Here is a 20022-nt window from a genome sequence, read left to right on the forward strand (position 1 = left end):
CTCTTGCGTTTTCTAGAAAGAAGATGATAACCGAATTTCTTTTTCGGTTGTGTTCGTTCCGTTCTCTGCGACGCACTCACACGTATTACGGAAATTTTGTCCTCAAAAATAGGCATCGCATTCTTTTTATGCGATCCCTCATATATTATGGCTGTATGCAGGCCAAAAAGGCAATGCCGAAGCGCACAGCTTACATATGTGCCGTGCTGGATCACCAACCGCAGTGATCGCTGTGTTGAGCAGCGCCATCGGCCTCATGCAGGAAGGCTAGCGCAGACATATGGTAATTTCAAGCCTACTAGACTTGAAATGCGCGAGAACGATGCCGGTGCATCACAAATATTTGATTGCGCCTTCCGCTTAGATGTTTCGTGGTTGCCTTAGGTTGGCCGTGTACGAGCATGCGCTCTTATGCTATGTTTTACTCCCTACGCCAAGCGATCAGATATTGAGAAGATTTACCATTTCATGCTGCTAATAAAGAGACACCGGTTTTCTATGCTGAGTTAAAACCGATATAATGTGCGTAGACCGTGGCTGATTATGCGCGTCACATGTTTGCGCCCCCAAGAGATATTTCTGCCTACTGTAGTTACCGATTTACCGAAAGGCTTCCCTGACGACCTTATATGAACGGACATGGCGTAAATTTCAGAGTACGATCTAAAACATCAAGAAATCGTTCCGCAGCACGCGACAGCAATACTTTCAAGCTGCGCCGCGCCGGATCGCCCAAGCCAGAGAGGAGGAAAGGCTCTCCGCGCGCCCTATCCTCCTCGCCCGATGAAACGGTCTATAGTATAACGAAAACGGACTCTCCGTGTGCCGTGGGACGTATAATGCTAGGAGGAGAAGGAATCGTTGACGCCGATCCGGAGAGACCTAGCCCAGCCTCGAAAAGGCGTCACCGTCATTACTTCTGCGTCGTGGTATGGTGGCTAGAGGGGGAGGTGTCAGCATCGGAGCGCCGGAGAGGCAGCATTTTTTCAGGACGATGCGGCGGCGCTGCTGTCGGCTCCGAGATGCCTCCCGTACGCTGGTTAATACGGTTATTTGGTTGCACTGTAAAGTGCTTTCTCGCTCCGCGGCTTCTTTGGGCGCAATACGCGCATCGGAAAATAATTTTAAAGGCTAGGCGACTTTATCACTGCAGCTGGCCTAACGTACTATGTACTAAATTTTGGTCATTTTATCGCAGCGCTTTAGCTTCGCGCTCAGTGCAACACTTGTGAAACTCATAATTGCACCAAACAGAGAAAGCTTCCGCAGTAGGCGGTTGTTTGCAGTTTGCCAGTGCCACTTTAACATTTTAAGGGACTATTATGGGGTGCCGTATGCAATTCTGTCTGGCGTAACTTTATTAGTGTCTTGAGCTACAGGCGCTTGTCCTTATCGTCTACTGGTTGGTGCGCGCCTCATCAGTTGAAACGGGCCGCTCGAGTGAACCATGATTATTTCAAGTTTATTTAATTTTGCAATGAAAGGTACAACTGTAGGCATCAATGGTCAAAACTCAGCATAATGAGAGCGCTAAGGGAAATTTGGTTTCAAATATCAGAGACCTGCAAAGAACTAAGTTCGCGTATTTAGTAGCGCTCATATAATGCCAAAAATGCTTTACAGAAAAAAGAATATTTATTCTTAATGAAATAATACATACGACTCCATATACATGGCTGTTAGCTCTCAAACAAACAATATGACACGAAATGGAGCGCAAATTCAATATATAATGGAGGTATATACCCAGAAACGGTGAACAAGGTGCAGTGCAAACAATAATTTGTCGGGTGGGAAATTCTGTTCAGATATGCAGATATTTCTGGGCATACAATGTGATGTGAACAATTCCTGTTTTACATCTACAAACGCTTTATGTTGGTCTTGCTGATATAAACTTTGCAGTTATGCAGTTATGTTGTGCGCCTCAACTTGAGGTACTTCATTTTTTCTCGCTTCCCTTGCTTCGATGCGTTCTCTCCTACGACATGGAAGTTCAACCTCGTGATGACAAAAAACCGTATCACTTGATTGGTGATTTCTACGCTATAGGCAGGTTGCGAACGTAGTTCCCGCACCTACTAGGGCGCCCCTCGCGGCGGCGAGCGCGCACTCGGCAGGATACGACCGGTCCGCTTGCGTTCGGAAAGCCTGTCTGTGCACTATTTCGCGCGTATCTGTTGCCTTTTCTGAGCAATGTTGAAGTGCAACCCGAGCTGTTGCCTAATGGGCTGCAACAGCACGTACACCAACTCTCGAGGAACAATGTTTTACAGGTTGCCGAGCCGACCGTATGAAGTAGAACGGCGTCAACGCTGGATCGCGCTTGTCCGACGGCAGACTGTTTTATGTTCCGGCGTTATGCCCAGTGCATTAACGCTCAATTCGTTGGTTTTACAACAAGCATGGCAGCAACAGGACACGTGTATTGCGTAACAGCATATGCAGCAAAGTAGTTTGTTTCCATAGTGTACCGAAGTAAAGCTGTGGAACTCTTTCCCAATACTCTCCTATTCAAACAGCGCCAGGGCTTGCTGAGAGCTACGAGGAGGGGTTGCAGCTGGCTCAGCTGGCATTTACCCTTATGCGCCCAGCATACCAACTAAGGGGCAGTTGAGATCACCAAAATATTTGACGACGTGGTTTATTGGAGCCCCCTTTGCACTCACTGAAAAATTGCAACAACATAAATAGTCTCGAACTTCCAGTAACTAATTGGGCGAAAATATTTTCCCAGCATAGTCTAACAAAACTGGTAAGTTCCTCATTTTTTGTGCTTGGGGAGAGCAACATTAGAATACCTCGGGTAGCTCTTACGTACGAGACGTTGGTACACCCCACGTTCTTGGATGATATGTTTTGGAGTCGCACTTGCTGTCCTGTATGTACAGGGCAACTACCGCGGCGTGCTTGCACTTCCCCGCGATGCGAGTACGGCAAGCGCAGCTCCCCACTTTGATTTGTCTGCTGTCGCCAATCTGCAAGAATCAATGTCCCTTGTAAGTGCATGCGTCCACATCGTATATAACGAAGTAACTTACGCTGAGCTTCACGCATCTTGCTGGTGCGGTGATTTTGTTTGCGGAATACACCTAGCAGTCACTTCCGATGCGTGCTAGTTCAGCAGTACCCTCACGTAGCAGACGTGCCCCGCTTCAACTAGACGACTTCCTTTCTCCGAATTCTTTCCACAAAAAAGCTGTCAAGATCTTGTAATTCCGGAAATCAGGCTAAAATTAATATCGACACGCTGTTTCGCGCGATCACTGCCGTTTGACAGGGCGCCAAACACGCAGCGCAAGCTGCTCAAGCAGTGAGTTATCCTACCGCATTTGAGCAACTTATTCATCAGATGGCGCTAGGGGTCCGAAAGATAGGGCGCCGCGTAGCACTTGCAACGTGCCCATGCTGCGCACAGCCAACCATATCCAGCTTATTTGTTGACAGGCAGGAAATAAGGCCCATGATGCTGTCAGCCTTCAACTCGTTAAAGCTGAAACAATGCGTGAAGGCATCTTCCATCGCAGCAACCAAGTCTTTTAGTGCCTGAGATGCGTAAAGTAGGCCACCTCTATCCATGTGGTTGGTAAGGCACGACTCTTCCGGAAGTAAGCGCAAGTCTTTTGTTTGAAGCAACAGCTAGAGAACATTCTTCGCACTTTGTTTTCATTAGCATTTTCCTGGTAACATACCCGCTAACGTAGTACGGTATGCGAGAGTCGCTATTTGATCTCACCATTTCACGATGACCTGGCATCGCATCACAATGCTTTACCATCTCGTGAACTTCATTTAGGTGGCCCACATCCAGGAGATCATCCAGCTTACTCTGCATACCGACCAAATTTTTCCAGTGGCGTGGGTTAAGAAGGCTACTCAGAACTCCTTATGACAAGCAAACAAAAGCGGGGCAGGCGAAGCTAACTTCACCACAGACTTCACGACGCGCGCTTGGAGCCGGAGAGATTGCTCAGCACATCACGCTAGGCATCTCGGAGACGACGAGCGCGCCACCTGTCGCTGTCATGAAAAAATGCCGTTAGGATGGATAGGTGGGCGTGTTGGTTGAGCATGATTTTTGAAGTGAAGGCGCTAAAATGACGGAGGACAAAGAAGAAGTGAAGGCGCTAAATGTCCTCCGTCATTTTAGCGCCTTCACTTCAAAAAATCAAGAAAAAATGCCGCACCGCCATACGCGGCGCAGCCCAGCCGATGCTGACACCTCCCTCTCTAGCCACCATAGTCGTGGGCTGCCATGAACAAGAAGGCCTGAATCCTAACATCAGATTCTACCGTTTTCCTTCAAGGCCTCACGAAGTGGAGCGTCGGGCGCGCTGCATAGCTGCAGTTCGTCGCGCTGAGTAAGCGAAACTTCGCGCCATGCTGACTGCTTCGCCTGTCTTGAAACTTGCTTGATTATCTGCGTTCTAAAGTTCGGTCTTTTGCACCTACAGTCCCGACAGCAGACCGACATAGCAGTAGGCATGGCTGGTAATTCACGATTCGAGACCCGGCCACAGCGACAATTAACAATTCGACCGATGCGAAGTGGTGAAGTGACCAGGTGTGTGCAAATGAGCTCAAGTTTTCGGACTCATTCGATGACAATTCACTATTCCACTACGAGCAGCACAGGTTAGAGAGTTCAATGCGCTCATCCTTGATCTCAAGCCAGCACGTTGAGGCAGCGCAGCAAGGCAGTATTGATTGCAGCACATCGATGTTCGAGCGCTGTCATTAAAACCTACATCAAGCGAGCAGCGCACGAGCTCGCGCTGCAGCGCGATTCGCACGTAAGTGCGAGCTCATATGCATCGCATCAGTTATTACCAGTTACTAAAAGCGACAGATGGCCGGTACTACAACGCAGGCATAACTACTTGTTTAGCGGCATGCAGTCAACAAAGATTGCAGGAGGCCCGCCGTTTCGCGGCATGTCGAAAGACCGCTGCCGTCGCGGCGCGTACGATCGTGCGCTCGAGCAGTTCGTACATCGCGGCGCGTACCGTCGTATGTTCGAGCAGTTCCGTACACATGATGCCTGCTTATCGCTGCTGTGGATTCATTTATAGCAAGCATTTCCTCGCGTTTGTGCGCCTGAATCTAGCAGCTAGCGTGCAAACCTTACCTGAAGTTCCACTTCGTACGCGACTCGCTTCACTTGCGATTGACACGGTGCTAAAACTTCGCCGCCTAATTCTTGAACGGCGTACACGTATTCAGCACTGCATAATTTCTTGCCTTTACCTGCGTGCCACCCCTGAAAAAATCTTCGGCGCCCGATATTCGCTGCAGGCCGTGAAACAACACAATCGAAAGTGGCGGGTCCATATTGTAAACGTGCTTTCCGAAGCAGACGACCGAGCTTGGTAGCGCAGAGGGTGCTTTTTAGCACCTTTTTCGCAGCGCCCCCTGGGCAATGCAAGAGCCCCATCGAGGTAGTTAACTTGCCCTACTACGAGCGCAGCTGCTCTTGCTCTCACATTAGTCAATTATGCTACGAGATAACAGTAAGATACTTCTAGAGCGAACAAAAACACGTAACCCACCAAAGAAATACCAAATAAATGGGCACTTGCCTGAAAATTTCCATTATAGCAGTACCATACCGACCGCCGTCATCGGGCACGTTCGTTGCAACTGCTCGTCTTAGCCTCCGTGGATCCATCTTCCAGTGCTTACGAACGCTTTGCTTTGAAGTGGGGCATGAGTAATACAAATAGCACGGGCCACATCTTTTTCTACACCGCGCACAAAACTAAACACACGTTTAAAAATTATTTCGCACAGCGCGAGACGCGAACACAGGCGAAATCGAGACAATGCATCCCGTGTAGCAAGAGCAGCGAATGCAATAATGGCGCAGCTTCTGCCTTCCCGTCCTGCCGCGCGCCTATAGTTGTCCTTAACGCTACAACCATGTACAACGCCGATGCGTCACCACTTGCGGTCGCTTTTCATTGGGCACCTAGGGAGCGGCCGCGTAGATTGCGCTGCGCCGAAGTCAATTGGATTATTAAAAAAAAGCGCCTGTTGCTACCCGTTAATTCTGACCGGTTTCCGCGCTCGCATGGCCGCCTGTTTGCTGCTGTTTCGTTGTGGTCGCTAACTAGGGCGGTGAGCTGGTAGTTGCTACTACGTTTCGTGCCAAGCATTTTTTTTTGGGGGGGGGGGGGCGCAGTCTGTGCCGCATCACTGTGGGTACAACACACAAATCGTGACCGTGAGGTAGACGATCGCCGCTCTTCTGCTGGTGGGATTAGATTACTCGCTGCATCCGAACCGAGCAACCTTGCGAGGTCACAGCGTAGTTTCAGCGAGAGTGTTGCTCGATAAAGGCGCTCACATGAGGCGACTGAAGACTGCGTTTGTAAGAGCGTACGCTGTAGATAATCAATTACAGCTTTGACGACACCAGCCCATAATATATAGGCTGAGCCTTACAAACTGTGTCCGAGGAAGCGCTTAGAAAGTAGCTCAGTAGCTTAGTAAAACCCTGAATAACGTGGATTCGGGTTTGAGAACTTCCAGCGTGATCTCGCCGCTATAAATGTCTTCGTTACGGCTTCACCAAGCAAACTGTACGTTGATGCCATTGTACAGCAGAGGCTCGCCTAACAGCACGTGCCTGTTTCTTCAGCAATGTATCCAGACAGCTTCTTTAATTTCGCCACTTTTTGTTCCGCTTTAAGGGCACCGAAATATTCGTGCAAAATTGTGCAAGTTGCTCACGTGTTTTCATTGTGCTACTGCAGTTTGTCTTAGAAGTGTTTAATTGCATGATAATATTACTATGAGCACAAAATATAATAATTAAATTGTAAGCGAAAGTGCGTACTTTTTATCGATGATACATTTTGGAGTGGCCGTGATGCCAGTAACATCAGAATCCTAGAAAAAGTTCGACAGTCACTTAGGACTGCGAAAACTTAATGAATTTATGGGTGTACACTTGCAATTATCACGTGGCCGTAATACGTTACTTCATACATTGTCACGTGTCCTTCACAATTCTATTTTCACCTGCCGTAATTCACCTTGCTATAGTTTGTACGAACCTTTATCCAATTTATTCTACCCTAATTCACATTATTTCGCATTATTTAACCATAATTGCTCTTAATTAACGTTGTTCTACTTACTACCTTCTGTATCACAACTGACGTCATACAAGACGCTGATGACGTCACATTTTATTGATTCATTATACATACTTTCAAGACCCAGTATACAATACTTGCAGTGCAAGAATAGAAAATCATACTGTAAGACGCTTTGAACAGCGATCTTGAATTAGTTGTGTCACAAATTGAGACTGTGGAGGCGGGAAGGTGGTTCCATTCAGTGACTGCTCTTGACAAAAGGGAAAAATGGCACATCAATCTTGTGTTGATGGTCTATGCGAGACGAGATATAACTTTGTGTGGTGAAAATATTTTCTTTAAGAGAAGGATTAAAGTAGCATATTATATGAGAAAGACAGAGACGAAAATGAAAAAAAAATTATGGGGTTTAACGTGCCAAAACCACTTTCTGATTATGAGGCACGCCGTAGTGGACTCCGGAAATTTCGACCACCTGGGGTTCTTTAACGTGCACCTAAATCTAAGTACACGGTGTTCTCGCATTTCGCCCCCATCGAAATGTGGCCGCCGCGGCCGGGGTTCGATGCCGCGAACTCGTGCTCAGCAGCCCAAAAGACAGAGATGAAAGTACCTACGACGTAACCAAAGGTCAGGTTGACCTAGTGTTCTTTTCATGGACGTGACGCTAGAAAGACGTGCATAATTTTTTAGAATAAAACGGGCGGCGCGGTTCTGAAAGCTTTCTGAATGCTTTCAAGGGAAATGGCTTTTCGATTGGCATGAGCAGGGTCCCGTATGGATTGTTGTTGCGGGGAACGCCAGCTTTCCTACCTGAAAGGCCATAAAATGCCATAATGTCATACCAACTAGCCCCTCACCGTACGCTTCTAGACTTCATAAAATGCCTTCGCATTAAAAACGCAATACATGCACACATTGCTCAATGTGCGGACGTGTACACGTTATTCAGATTTATGCATCAATGCGTTCAACACCCTTCAGTCGTCGACTTAGCCAGTGGCGTATCTAGGTCGTCTGGCACCCGGGGCCCATAGGTCTTCTGTCACCCCTCCCCCCCGGCTGTAGTCGAGGAAGGCGAGGATATCGGCAATTTCCGGGTGTCTTCAGACGTATATGACACCCCCTCCCCCCACTGGCCCCTTGCACCCGGGGCCCACGGCCCCCCGGCCCTCCCCTGTTGCTACGCCACTGAATTTAGCACCCTTCTTCGAGCAAGGTCACACCTTATGTGTGGTATACACCCTTGTGATAGGGTGTTTTGGCGAAAAGGGTGCTAAAAGGGTGTGGGCATAGGTGTAAATGCAGAAAGACCCCTTTTAACTCCCATAAGAGCGTTAAAATGTTTATTGTGTAATAGAAAAGTTCTGTTTCTTCAGGCACCTGCGTGCTAAATCAGCAACAGCCAACATTTTACAGCCTTGAGCATAATACTGTTTTACAGGCTTAGCATCCCCTATCTTAGTGCCATTTCTAGAATGAAATGTTAGAACGCTTATAGCAGTGGTCATTTTTCTGCATGCCTAGATCTACGAAAGGACATGATCCTCCCCCACATTCCACAGACTGGGGAAAATGTATGGCGATGACACATATGCCTCCAAACACTTATAACCATTTTAATATAAATGAAGCCATTGCTTAGTTTACCGCTTTTATCAGTGACACCTCATTAGAGTGTATCTAACAAACGAATGGGGCTGCAAAGAAAAGGCGCGTGTCCTAGTGGAACGAGGATTGCAGGAACGTGGGAAAAAAACAGGATAAGGCTTGGGGCATGCTACTCGAATCTCCAACGACTGAGAACCTCCTTAACTTAAATCTGTGCTAGGAAGACGAACACGACGCATTGCTTGAAGAGAAACCTGAGAAAAAATACGCCTCCAACATTATTAACTACACTCCAGGGGTCACGGCAAGCCTAGATCTCGAAGGCGGTGAGATCTAGGCTTGCCGTCATTCCTTATGTACACCGTGTTTTCCATAACATTATTAAAATTGCGACCAATGCAGGAGTGAGGGTGGTGTGCACTGCCCCCTAACAAACTGAGTCATCATCATCATAAGCCTGGTTACGCCCACTGCAGTGCAAAGGTCTCTCCCATACTTCTCCAACAACCCCAGTCATGTACTAATTGTGGCCATGTCTTCCGTGCAAACTTCTTAATCTCATCCACCCACCTTACATTCTGCCGCCCCCTGCTACGCTTCCCTTCCCTTGGAATCCACTCCGTAACCCTTAATGACCATCGGTTATCTTCCCTCCTCATTACAAGTCCGGCCCATACGCATTTATTTTTCTTGATTTCAACTAAGATGTCATTAACTCGCGTTTGTTCCCTCACCCAATCTGCTCTTTTCTTATCCCTTAACGTTACACCTATCATTCTTCTTTCCATAGCTCGTTGCGTCGTCCTCAATTTAAGTAGAACCCTTTTCGTAAGCCTCCAGGTTTCTGCTCCGTAGGTGAGTACTGGTAAGACACAGCTATTATACACTTTTCTCTTGAGGGATAAGGGCAACCTGCTGTTCATGATCTGAGAATGCCTGCCAAACGCACCTCAGCCCATTCTTATTCTTCTGATTATTTCCGTCTCGTGATCTGGATCCGCCGTCACTACCTGCCCTAAGTAGATGTATTCCCTAACCACTTCCAGTCCCTCGCTACCTATTGTAAATTGCTGTTCTCTTAAGAGACTGTTAAACATTACTTTAGTTTTCTGCAGATTAATTTTTTAGACCCACTCTTCTGCTTTGCCTCTCCAGGTCAGTGAGCATGCATTGCAATTGGTCCCCTAAGTTACTAAGCAAGGCAATGTCATCAGCGAATCGCAAGTTACTAAGGTATTCTCCATTAACCTTTATCCCCAATTCTTGCCAATCCAGGTCTCTGAATACCTCCTGTAAACACGCTGTGAATAGCATTGGAGAGATCGTATCTCCCTGCCTGACGTCTTTCTTTATTGGGATTTTGCTGCTTTCTTTATGGCGAACTACGGTGGACTCCGGTGGACTACGGTGGACTATAAACTGAGTGGTTTGTGCAAAATAGTCAACAGGGAGGATACTGTCCCGCGCAAAAGCTGCTATAATAATCATGTTCGCAGATTTATTGACTGTACATCGCAGGTCGTCTATAAAATACCGATTGACTGTAAACGTGATTATATCGGGAAAACGGGAAAGTGCATTAATGATCGCCTGCGCGAGCATGCCGCTTCACTAAAAGGAAACACGTACATGCAGTCATCTGACTGCCCGCTGTAACACGTGCGGTTGCATCCCGATCTTTAAAGGGACCCTGAAACGCTTTTGACGATTTTCTACGAACGTACTGAGTCGTTAGAGTAGGTCCTTCTGATCATTAATTGACACATCTAAGTGCTCTGCGTAAAGCGTGTAATTTATTATAAGGTTTTAAAAATGCACATCGCTGCCGATCGCAGCGCACTGCTCGGCGGAATTTTAAGCCGCCCCTACCCATACGACCGAAATCACCCATATGACGTCAGTGGGCCGAGCTATCCGATTGGCTGACCAGGGCGCGTGATCGATAATTTTTCCAACTTTATGGTAAACAAATGATCTTCGTAATAGTTGGAATGTTAGTTAATTTGTTTTTATAAAAAGAACGTAGCATAAAGAGAGTGCACAAGAAAAATTTTTCAGTACACTTAAGCACTTCCGCCATACAGCAAGTGTCGTCTGCTTGTGTAACAACGTACTCCATTTTGACGAGAGCTCCGCGGTCTGAGTTGGTCTCAGTCTTTTCGCGAGCACTATGATTCGACTTTGTTGCCTTGTGGACTGCAAACGTAGTGACTGGCAAATGTCAAGCTGCGACATCGTGTCCCTCTGCAAGGCAGCGTACGAGCGAACTGGTTGCTGCGCATCGGACTGCCGCTATCTGATCGGCGCCAGGATTTGCGCGTTTGTGGCCGTCACTTTACACCGGAAGATTACTAACGCAATAGCGTTTCGCGACTCCCGTATGGGCAAACGTAAGCGCAAGGGGACAGGGTCTGGCCACTTGACTGTGCCGTAACGGGACGAGCCGAGATGAGCAGAAGGGCAAATGTGAATGGCCTGCACGGTGCAGCCACCTGGTGGCATAGAGCTCAACCACACACAGTAGCAGCAACGAAGTGTATTCTTCTTTGCTGCTGGTGCATATTTTTCGCAGGAGTATAATCATCAACACGTTGTTTTTCTAAATGTTTAAAATGCTTTACACTTGGTTAGAGCAATATTAGCGCTTTGTTTGGCTGGTTAAGCGCTGCGCCAACAAGTGTCTGGACCTTGCAGACCGATCAGGCCGCTCACGTACGTCTACGCCAAAGTTCCTTCATCAGCTTGAGTTTATGCCTCCAGTCATTTCCCGAAATGACCAGCTTGCCTGTGGTTAACGGAATACCAGACACGTTCGGCGCTACGACAGAATGCTCGCAACGCACGCTGCTTCGATAGCTCTCGCTTGGGGTCGACAGCCAAGCGGCTAGCGGAGACGTTTCGCGCGGGCGGGGGCGGGTTCCAAAACCACCGGAAGTGGACGATGTGACGTCGCATCGTGACGCAAGACCAGCGAAGGCGAAGCTTAGCCCCGCTCGCTCGGCGAACGAGTTGAGGAGGAAAAGCATGGCTGGGGAGGAAGGTAACTTCTAATCGCTTGTAGCTCCATTAATACGTAACGCTTCACTTAAATAGTGGTGCGAATGTTCTGCTTAAGCTGTACCCTACGCGTCTACAAAATTTGTCCGAACCGTTTCAGGGACCCTTTAAAAAGTGCGATATAGTTGGCAGATATAGTTAAAAGCGTGCGCGGGAAATGTTTGAGGAATTTTGCATACTCAAAAGTGGCGACGCGTGCGTCCTTTCTGCGTCCCTCATACTCTCAACCAAAGCACTGCATTATCTCCGTGGCTGACGCTAATCCTTCTTTTTCTGTTCTTTGTCACATTAAATGATGTATTTAGATGCTGCTTCTGCAAATAAAGCATTTGCATGCTAGTCAGCGCTCTGTCCTCTGCGCTTTACTCGGTCGTCCTGTGTTGCACTGTTACTGTTGTTATTCCAATTGCCCTTCCTATATATTTTGGGGTGTTAGTTATGAGGTGTAAAACTTACAGCGTTTGTGTACCGCATATTGTATGATCGCATCACTGTGTTTTTAGAGATTGTTCCACCATACAGCAATGACTCCAAACGGGGCCTGTAGGTACCTGAGAGAGAGAACTAAACTTTTATTTTCCGAAACGGTAAACCGAGTAAAAACCCGGTTCACCCTAGGTGGGAGGATTCCTTATTCCAAGAACCCTCTGGCTTGGGCTGCCTCTTTGGCCCGGGCGACGAGACTGCGTTGGTCGTCCAGGTCATCGGAGGAAAGCTTGGCCTCCTACGTTTCGGTTATGGTATGGATCTGCGGTGATTTGGGGCGCTCTTCTTGTGCTTCTACGGGGCGGCTTTCTTTGGAGTCGTCTTGTGGAGCTTGTGAGGTAGGGTCTGTGGGTGTGCCACGCAGTGGGCAATCCTGGACCATGTGTTGCAGGGTGTCTGGAACGTCGCAATGGGGGCATATGTACGAGTACTGCGTAGGATACAGTCTGTGCATGATTATTCCGTGCACGTAGGTGTTGGTCTGTAGGCGGCGCAGGATGACTTCTTCCTCCTTGCTTAGATTCTTGTGTGGCAAAGCGTACGTTCTTCTGCTGAGTCGGTGGTGTTGCAGAAGCTCCGAGTACTTTAGGGCGATGTCATCAACGTTGGTGGCCGGCCTAGTGTGGGATTGCAGGAAAGCCCGGCTGGTATGCTCGCGGGCAGCGGCGTGTGCCGCCTCATTTCCTGTCATGCCCTGATGGCCTGGAACCCAGTCGATGTAGGTGTCGGGGAGCGGGGCGCATGCGATGTGATTTCTTAGTATCTTGAACGCTGTTTCTGATACGCGACCTTTTTGATAGTTGCGAGCTGCTGCTTGGGAGTCTGTTAGTATTATTGCTACTTGAGGGCAAGTTGTTATTGCTAGAGCAATTGCCGTTTCCTCTGCAGTCTCAGGGGCTCTTGCTCGGATGGTGACAGCTGCAAGTTCTTTGCCTTGGTGATCCGTGACGCTTAGGGCAAAGGCGTTTCGTTTAATATACCGGGCAGCATCGGTGTACCTCGTATGAGGGTCTCTCCCGTAAATAACTAAATACCCACTGTTGCTCATTTGAAGTCTCCATATGCTTGTCAACCATTCTCTGACCTAATGGAAATAAACAGTGCAACTTTTACGCAGGACGTAGGACAGGAAGGCACGTACAAGCGCTGCCCTGTACTGTCCCTACAGTTTGCGGAAAAGTTGCGCTTTTTATTTCCATCATGCATTTGTACCAACTTGCCCAAATGTCTTTTCCTCTGCTCTTGTCTTGTTTCTATGCCACAAATATTTTTCGCTGTTGACGAAATGTCGCAAGGCATTACATTCGACACCTGTCAACCGAGCTTGTCGTCCCTACCACCTTAAATTTTTTTTGTACCTTAAAGATGAAATATATGAGTACATTGGCATGGTCACTATATACTGCTGATCTGGTAAGCGTAAACTTGCAGAGCACAATGTCGCCAGTTCGTGTTCTCGTGACCTGACTCACTCTAACAGGTGCAGTATGAAAAAGCACTCGTGCAAAAAGCTGACTGGTGCGCGTTAACGAATTCCGCGTGGTCAACATTAATCCTAGTGCAAGAGTTATTCTGTAAATATGCATCTCGAGAACATGTCCATTTCAGCTGCTGCTGAAGAGCTGATTGGCTGCGTTGCGGAACCAGCGAGGAAAAAAAAACAAGGCACCCTGTGCCAATTTCCACCTAGCGATCGCCTAAACGGACAGTGCACTGGGAGGACACTTATAGAATTCTCCCAGCCCCCCTTTGTGTCCTGCACGGCGACGTCTCGGATGTTTTGCTTTGTGACGTTGAGAACGCGACTAATGAACTCACTACTGTATTTTCGACGCAGCCGCCATGTCAACCGTTCGGCCGATGACATCTAAGCGCCATCTCCAAGAAAGGCCGCAGCAGGTATTGTCACGCTACAAGTCTCCTACTGTAAGCCCCTACACTCTTCTGGAAGCATAAGCAATATTTGAAATGTTTGAATTGTATTACTTCTAATTAGCTGTTACAATACCATTAAATTTTGTTTTACGAGTACTTGAAGGAGAACTTTTTTGCAACTGGCAGATGCAGCCGTTGAGGGTAAAAAAAAAGCTTTCACCTAAAGTAAAAGTGCATGATTTGGGAAAGTTTAGAGAAGGTTCAGAACTTCGCAACAAAACGCCATTATCTGCATGCACAAGCTGCCATGCAATCGTGAAAGAAAAGGTTGCGCTAAGCTCGAAAACCAGTTTATTATTTTCCGCTATTTAAGGAGCTGAACAATGTTGGCAAGCTAACAGAGCTTCAAATATTTTAAGAACAGATAAGTTGCAAAGAAAGCTTCGGCAAATAGGCTTGCGTAGCTCATGTCCCTCAAATTTTATATAGTCAGTACCAGGCATAGAGAGTCGATCGTGACACCTTTTTCTTTGGTTGCAGATTCATGGCCACTTCTGTTCAGCCGAAGTGCGTCGTGACAGACACGTCAGATGTAAGCCTGATCATTCGGCTTTTGAGAGACCCCAATGGGATGACAGCACAAAAGTTCCCAGGACTTTTGACGAGTTCTGGACGACCGCTACGCAGCAAAAACAACGCGTGTTTGCTTACGCAAAAAGGAAGTGAGTGGGAAGGTGGAACGACACGTTGTCATTGAGAATTTTCGAGCACATACTTTTGAAGTCGGTTTTTATTACCTGCAGGTGTGCTGTGAGGACGTGAATAATTTTATCTTGCTTAAATACCCAGGTTAGATGCTGAAAGCAATGTCTGCCTCTAAGTGGACGAAGTAGCCTTGTCCTAATAATAATTATGGTTAATTGCTTTCGTTTACCTCAACCAGCAACGATAGTGTAAAAGCGTGTTTGGTTGGCATGTTGACTCCGGATCGCATATTTTCATGCCATATTCTGATATTCGAGATGCCCTTCAAGGGGTCTTTTAAAACGTTAGCATTAGGAGCGGAAGAAAGTGTACGTTTGAAGTGTGCGAGGACGGTGGTGTGGTATACGTAGATAGGGGACGAGAAGGCTTAAAACAGCACGGGCGTGTGTGGTTCAACTGACGGTGGTCTGCTCTGGACCCCACTGTCAGTTGAAATTCGCACCACATAGGTGCAGGATGTGTGTTGAATGCGCTCCTGAGCACCCTTGCTAAGTGGTGAACGCGTTTGAAATCATGAATCAGGCACCTCAAATGGGTGCGACGTAATGCTCACGTCAATTACGGCTACATCACCACTGACATTTTTGTCTATGACGACACGCTATTTAGATCGAATTGGTGCCAATTTTTTCGCAAGCTGGCATCAAGAAGACGCTGAAGGCCACTTCCATACCGTTTTGCATGCATCGAATTTTATATGAGTGAACACTATACCTGATCGTTACCGGGTGGAATACAATGAACACGTCTTTTCACGAGGTTGCTGACTGCCACAGAATTAACGTATTCACCAATCCAAAAAAACTACTTGACGAAGTTATGTTAGACTAAATAAAAGGACAAAAAGAACAACACGGTTAAACGAAAAAAAGCTAATGACGTTTGTATCGCTTTCGCTGAACCCTCTGGCATCAATATTACCTGGGCACGCATCATCGGCGTTCAACGCAGTGGGATGACCCGTCTTCATCTAGTATCACTATAAGTCAGAAGTGTCTACCTCGCCGTCAATTAATTTAAAACCTATTTGACATCTTCGCGGATAATTTAGCAAAAATACTCTCACGCTCTCTACTCCGGCCTAGAACAGAATTGCGCTATGTTAGGATCCTTTTTGTTATGGTCTTTTTTGTTAGGATCTTTTTTGTTGGGATCTTTCTTGCTGGGATCTTTTTTGTCAGGATCTTTTTTGTTAGGATCATCCTTTCGTTAGGATCTTTCTTTCGGTAAGTTTCTTTTCTAGGTTCTTGTTAGGATCTCTGTCCTTTTCAACAGACGCAGCAACACGCAACAGTCGTGTTTAGGCCGACAGTGCAAAGACGAAATTGTTTTTGTCTTTTTGAGATCGCACGCATATTTTTCATTTCACTCAAATGAGCAATACATGCAATACTGATTAAGTGCTCGCGATCAAGAAATTGGCCAATAGCAGTTGCAAGTCCAGATGCTGGCGATGATGATGTATGACGACATTGCAGAAGCAAGAACAAGCAATTTTTTATTGAGTTTGTCATGTGTTTGTATTTTCGCTGTTTGACGCAGTGCACTATTATTTGGCTGACATGTTCACGGGAGCCCCATTAGCAGGTCGGCCAAGATTTCTTACCATGTTCATAAGGAGTTTCAAAGTTCTTGCAAATCATGTTTTCGGCAATGATAGGTTGATTCGTGTTTCTTGTATTTTTTTGCTTAAATCCACGAAGCCTTCGGTACGTTGTACGAAAACATAAATGGCGTCCTGCTTGCGCACTGCCGATGTTACCCCATCGCAGCCATCCATGTGTCGTACTCTGTAAATGTGTTCGTCCCCCGTTTAAAAAAAAACGTGTATTGTTTATTCTTTTATTCTGCACTCTTTTTTCATAACACTTTGTTTCGGACCGACGTGTTCCTTCCACGTGTTTTCCCATCTCCTACATTTTAGGAACGAGCGTCTTCTGTAACCTAGTTCCCTCCGACGAAGGCCGGGCCACCTGCCGAAACGTCAGTACAATAATAGTATTTTCGTTTTTGTTCAAATAAGTTCACCGACGATTACGATACTCTCTAATGCGAAATTTGAGCACAGCTCTTCACGTGTTTTCATTTCGCGATATATTGGCTGGCGCAGATAATGTCTCGTGCGGCGCATTGCAAAAGGAGCGAAGTGCGCCGCGACTGCCTCGCTAATCTAGAAACCGTGAATGCCAACGCGCGGGTGACGCGTAGGCGCGATTGACAGCAGCTTCCGCCGAGAGACCTCCCAGGCGATGCGCGCTGCCCTGGCACCATCTCGCAGCGATCGTAGCTGCAAAATACGCTTTTCTTCTCACGCTTTCGCCATACCCTCCTCCGCTTTCCGCCTGATTTGTTCCGCCGAACCCTCCTCTCTTCTTTCCTTCTCGCGTGTTTAGTTCCCCGCTTCGATGTGTGTTCGCTTCCATCTTTATTTCTGCTCGTTCACTCGATTACGCCAACGCTCGCCGCAGGAATAGGCGCCGAATGGCCCAACCACTGGCAACAGATGGCACGCTTCGGCACACGCCGACTAAAGCCCCTTGATAATTTTAAAGTAGCGACACTCTTTGAACTTTGCCGCCGCCGCGCGACCTCCTCTCCTCCTCCTCGCCCCTTGCACGTTCCCCCGCGGCAACCACTTTTGCCCTCGTTTTTCTGCACGACGATTGGTCTCCGTGCCGTTGCCCTTGGAAACGCGCGGATCTTGAGTTTTCCTAGTGTTTTTCTTTTTCGTTCGTGCCATTTTCCTCCTGAGCACGGCTGGCTCGGCACTTTAGCTCGGCGTAGCGAACGTTGTACATGTACGTTGTGTTTCCTGCTCTATGTGCTAGCGCAATGCCGGGCTGTTGCGCATATAACTGCTGCAAGAAGCCTGAAGATGGTTATGCCGTTTTTATGATACCACAAGGAAAGCGTGACGGCTTGCGCAGGAAGCAGTGGCTGCATGACATTGGCCGAAAGAATCATTGTTCCGACAAAGAACAACGTTGTTTGCGAGCTGAGGCGACTTTCTTATAGCTCGTAGCAAAGCATCCCGCAATGCTGAATATTTTTTTTCATTCTTCCGGCCTGCTCACCAGCGTTTTTGTTGCGGTTGTCCTCAGTGTGCTTAATATTCCGGGGTGGCTCCATCACCTAGCACGTCGCTAACTCTTGTTATTCAGTCGGAAGTGCAGCATTATAGATTCTGCTTTGCACCCTGAAAAAAATTGTGGCAACTATACCCGTGGTATTGCAGGTGATGAGCGTTAGCTAGTCAACATTGATTTTTTTTAAGTTTTAAGGCGAAAGCCTTTAGATCTGTTTCAAGGTCGCGTTGTAAACTGGAAGTATCACGTGACCCAAGGAAGGCCGGAGGTGACCCAAAGCATGTCCACCCCTGCATAAGAGAATGATTACCCAAGTTAATTAATGAATCATTAGTGATTGACATAAGGTGGATTAGGGAGGATTAAGGTTGATTAGAGTGTATTAAAGAAGATTAAGGTGGCTTAGAGTGCATTAAGAAGGATTGAGATGCATGAAATATTAAGGTGGGTGGAGGAGGATTAAGGCGGATTATGTTAGATTAAGGTGAAGGGTTGATGAAAGGGTATTAAGAGCGATTAGGGTGAGTGAATGAGGATTAGGGAGAATTACGGTCGATTAATGTGGAATAAGGTGAATTAGGGTTGATAAAGGAAGATTAAGACCGACTAGGTGGATTAGCGTAGATTAAGATGGATTAGGGACCGTGGAGATGGGTTAAGTTTGATAGAGGTGGATTACGGTGTATTAAGGTAGATTGGGATTATTAAGCAAGATTAAGTTGGGTTAAGGTGCATGAATAAGGATTAAGGTGGACGAAGGAGGATTAAGACCGTATAGGGTAGGCTAAGGTGCATTAGGGGCGATGTAGGTTGATTAGGTTGTATTAAGGTGGATTGGGAGTATTAAGCTGGATTAAGGTAGATGAAGGAGCATTAAGGTGGATTAGGGTGGACTAAGGTCAATTAGGGTTCATTGAGTATTAAGACCGATTAGTGTACTATAATCCTCCTAATGCACATTAATCCACCGAATCCACATTGATGGACCTTAATCCTCCTTCGCTAACTTTAATGCACCATAATCCACGAAAGTCCTACTTAATGAACCCTAATCCACCTTCATCGACCTTAATCTACTCTAATCCTCCTTAACACACTTTAATCCTCCTTAGTCAACCCTAATGCTTCCTCATTCACCTTAATCCAGCCTAATCCACTATAATCGCCCTTAATCCACCTTAATCTACCCGAGTTCACATTCATCTACCTTAGTCCTCCCTAATCCTCCTTATTCCACACTAATACTCCTTCATTCACTTTAATTCACCCTAGCCCACCATAATCCTCCTTAATCCACCCTTATCCTTCTTCGTGCACTTTAATCCACCCTAATCCACTATAATCGTCCTTAATTGACCTCAAAGTACCTTCATCCACCCTAATCTACCTTCATCGACCTTAATCCAACCTTGTCCTCCTTTATGCACCTTAATTCACCTTCATTCACCCTAATGCACCTTCATCGACTTTAATCCTCCTTAATCCTCCTTAATACACCCGAATTCATCTTAATCCAATCACTAATCAATCATTACTTTGCTAATCATTAATCATCTCCTATACGCGGCTGCACATGTTTTGGTTCGCTTCCCGCCTTCCTTCGGTCACGTGATATTTTCTGTAGCTCACAACGGGACCTTGAAACAGGTATAAGGCTTTCGCTTAAAAAGCCACACACAAGGGGATGTGTCACAAGCAATACTAGATCTGACACACGAAGTAAAGCATCTGATCAAGTGGCAGAAAAATTGTCTGGAGTATAGAACTCGCCTCAAAGCTCCCTTTACATTGGTATAATCCGTTCATACGGCTTTAAGAAAAATTGGAGGACGCTTAAGCTTCGCCTTCAAGAGTGGAACGCGATAGCGTTCCCGTCGACCCGCCAATGGGTGTAAGACAATGGGCTACAGGGCAGCCATCACTTACGAGGCGCCCCGCATCAGACGCGGTGAGCGTCGAGCCATATGGTCGAGCAACGCGGCGTTCGGCGCAGCAATGAAACGTGCGCCTGAGCAAGCGGAGCGAACCAAAGAACTCGG

At 47.0% G+C, this 20022-nt stretch overlaps 1 protein-coding gene across 1 annotated transcript in view; it reads left to right on the forward strand.

The window, feature by feature from the left end:
- Positions 1 to 20022, forward strand: part of LOC135915899 (uncharacterized) — a 102156-nt gene that overhangs the window by 64496 nt on the left and 17638 nt on the right. Inside the window, exons 3-4 of the mRNA XM_065449092.1 lie at positions 14095 to 14156; positions 14673 to 14854. Of these exons, the coding sequence (XP_065305164.1) occupies positions 14100 to 14156; positions 14673 to 14854 (239 nt within the window). The 5' untranslated portion in view covers positions 14095 to 14099. The remainder of the gene's footprint in view (positions 1 to 14094; positions 14157 to 14672; positions 14855 to 20022) is intronic.

This window comes from Dermacentor albipictus, unplaced genomic scaffold (assembly GCF_038994185.2).
Source record: "Dermacentor albipictus isolate Rhodes 1998 colony unplaced genomic scaffold, USDA_Dalb.pri_finalv2 scaffold_13, whole genome shotgun sequence".
NCBI lineage: Eukaryota > Metazoa > Arthropoda > Arachnida > Ixodida > Ixodidae > Dermacentor > Dermacentor albipictus.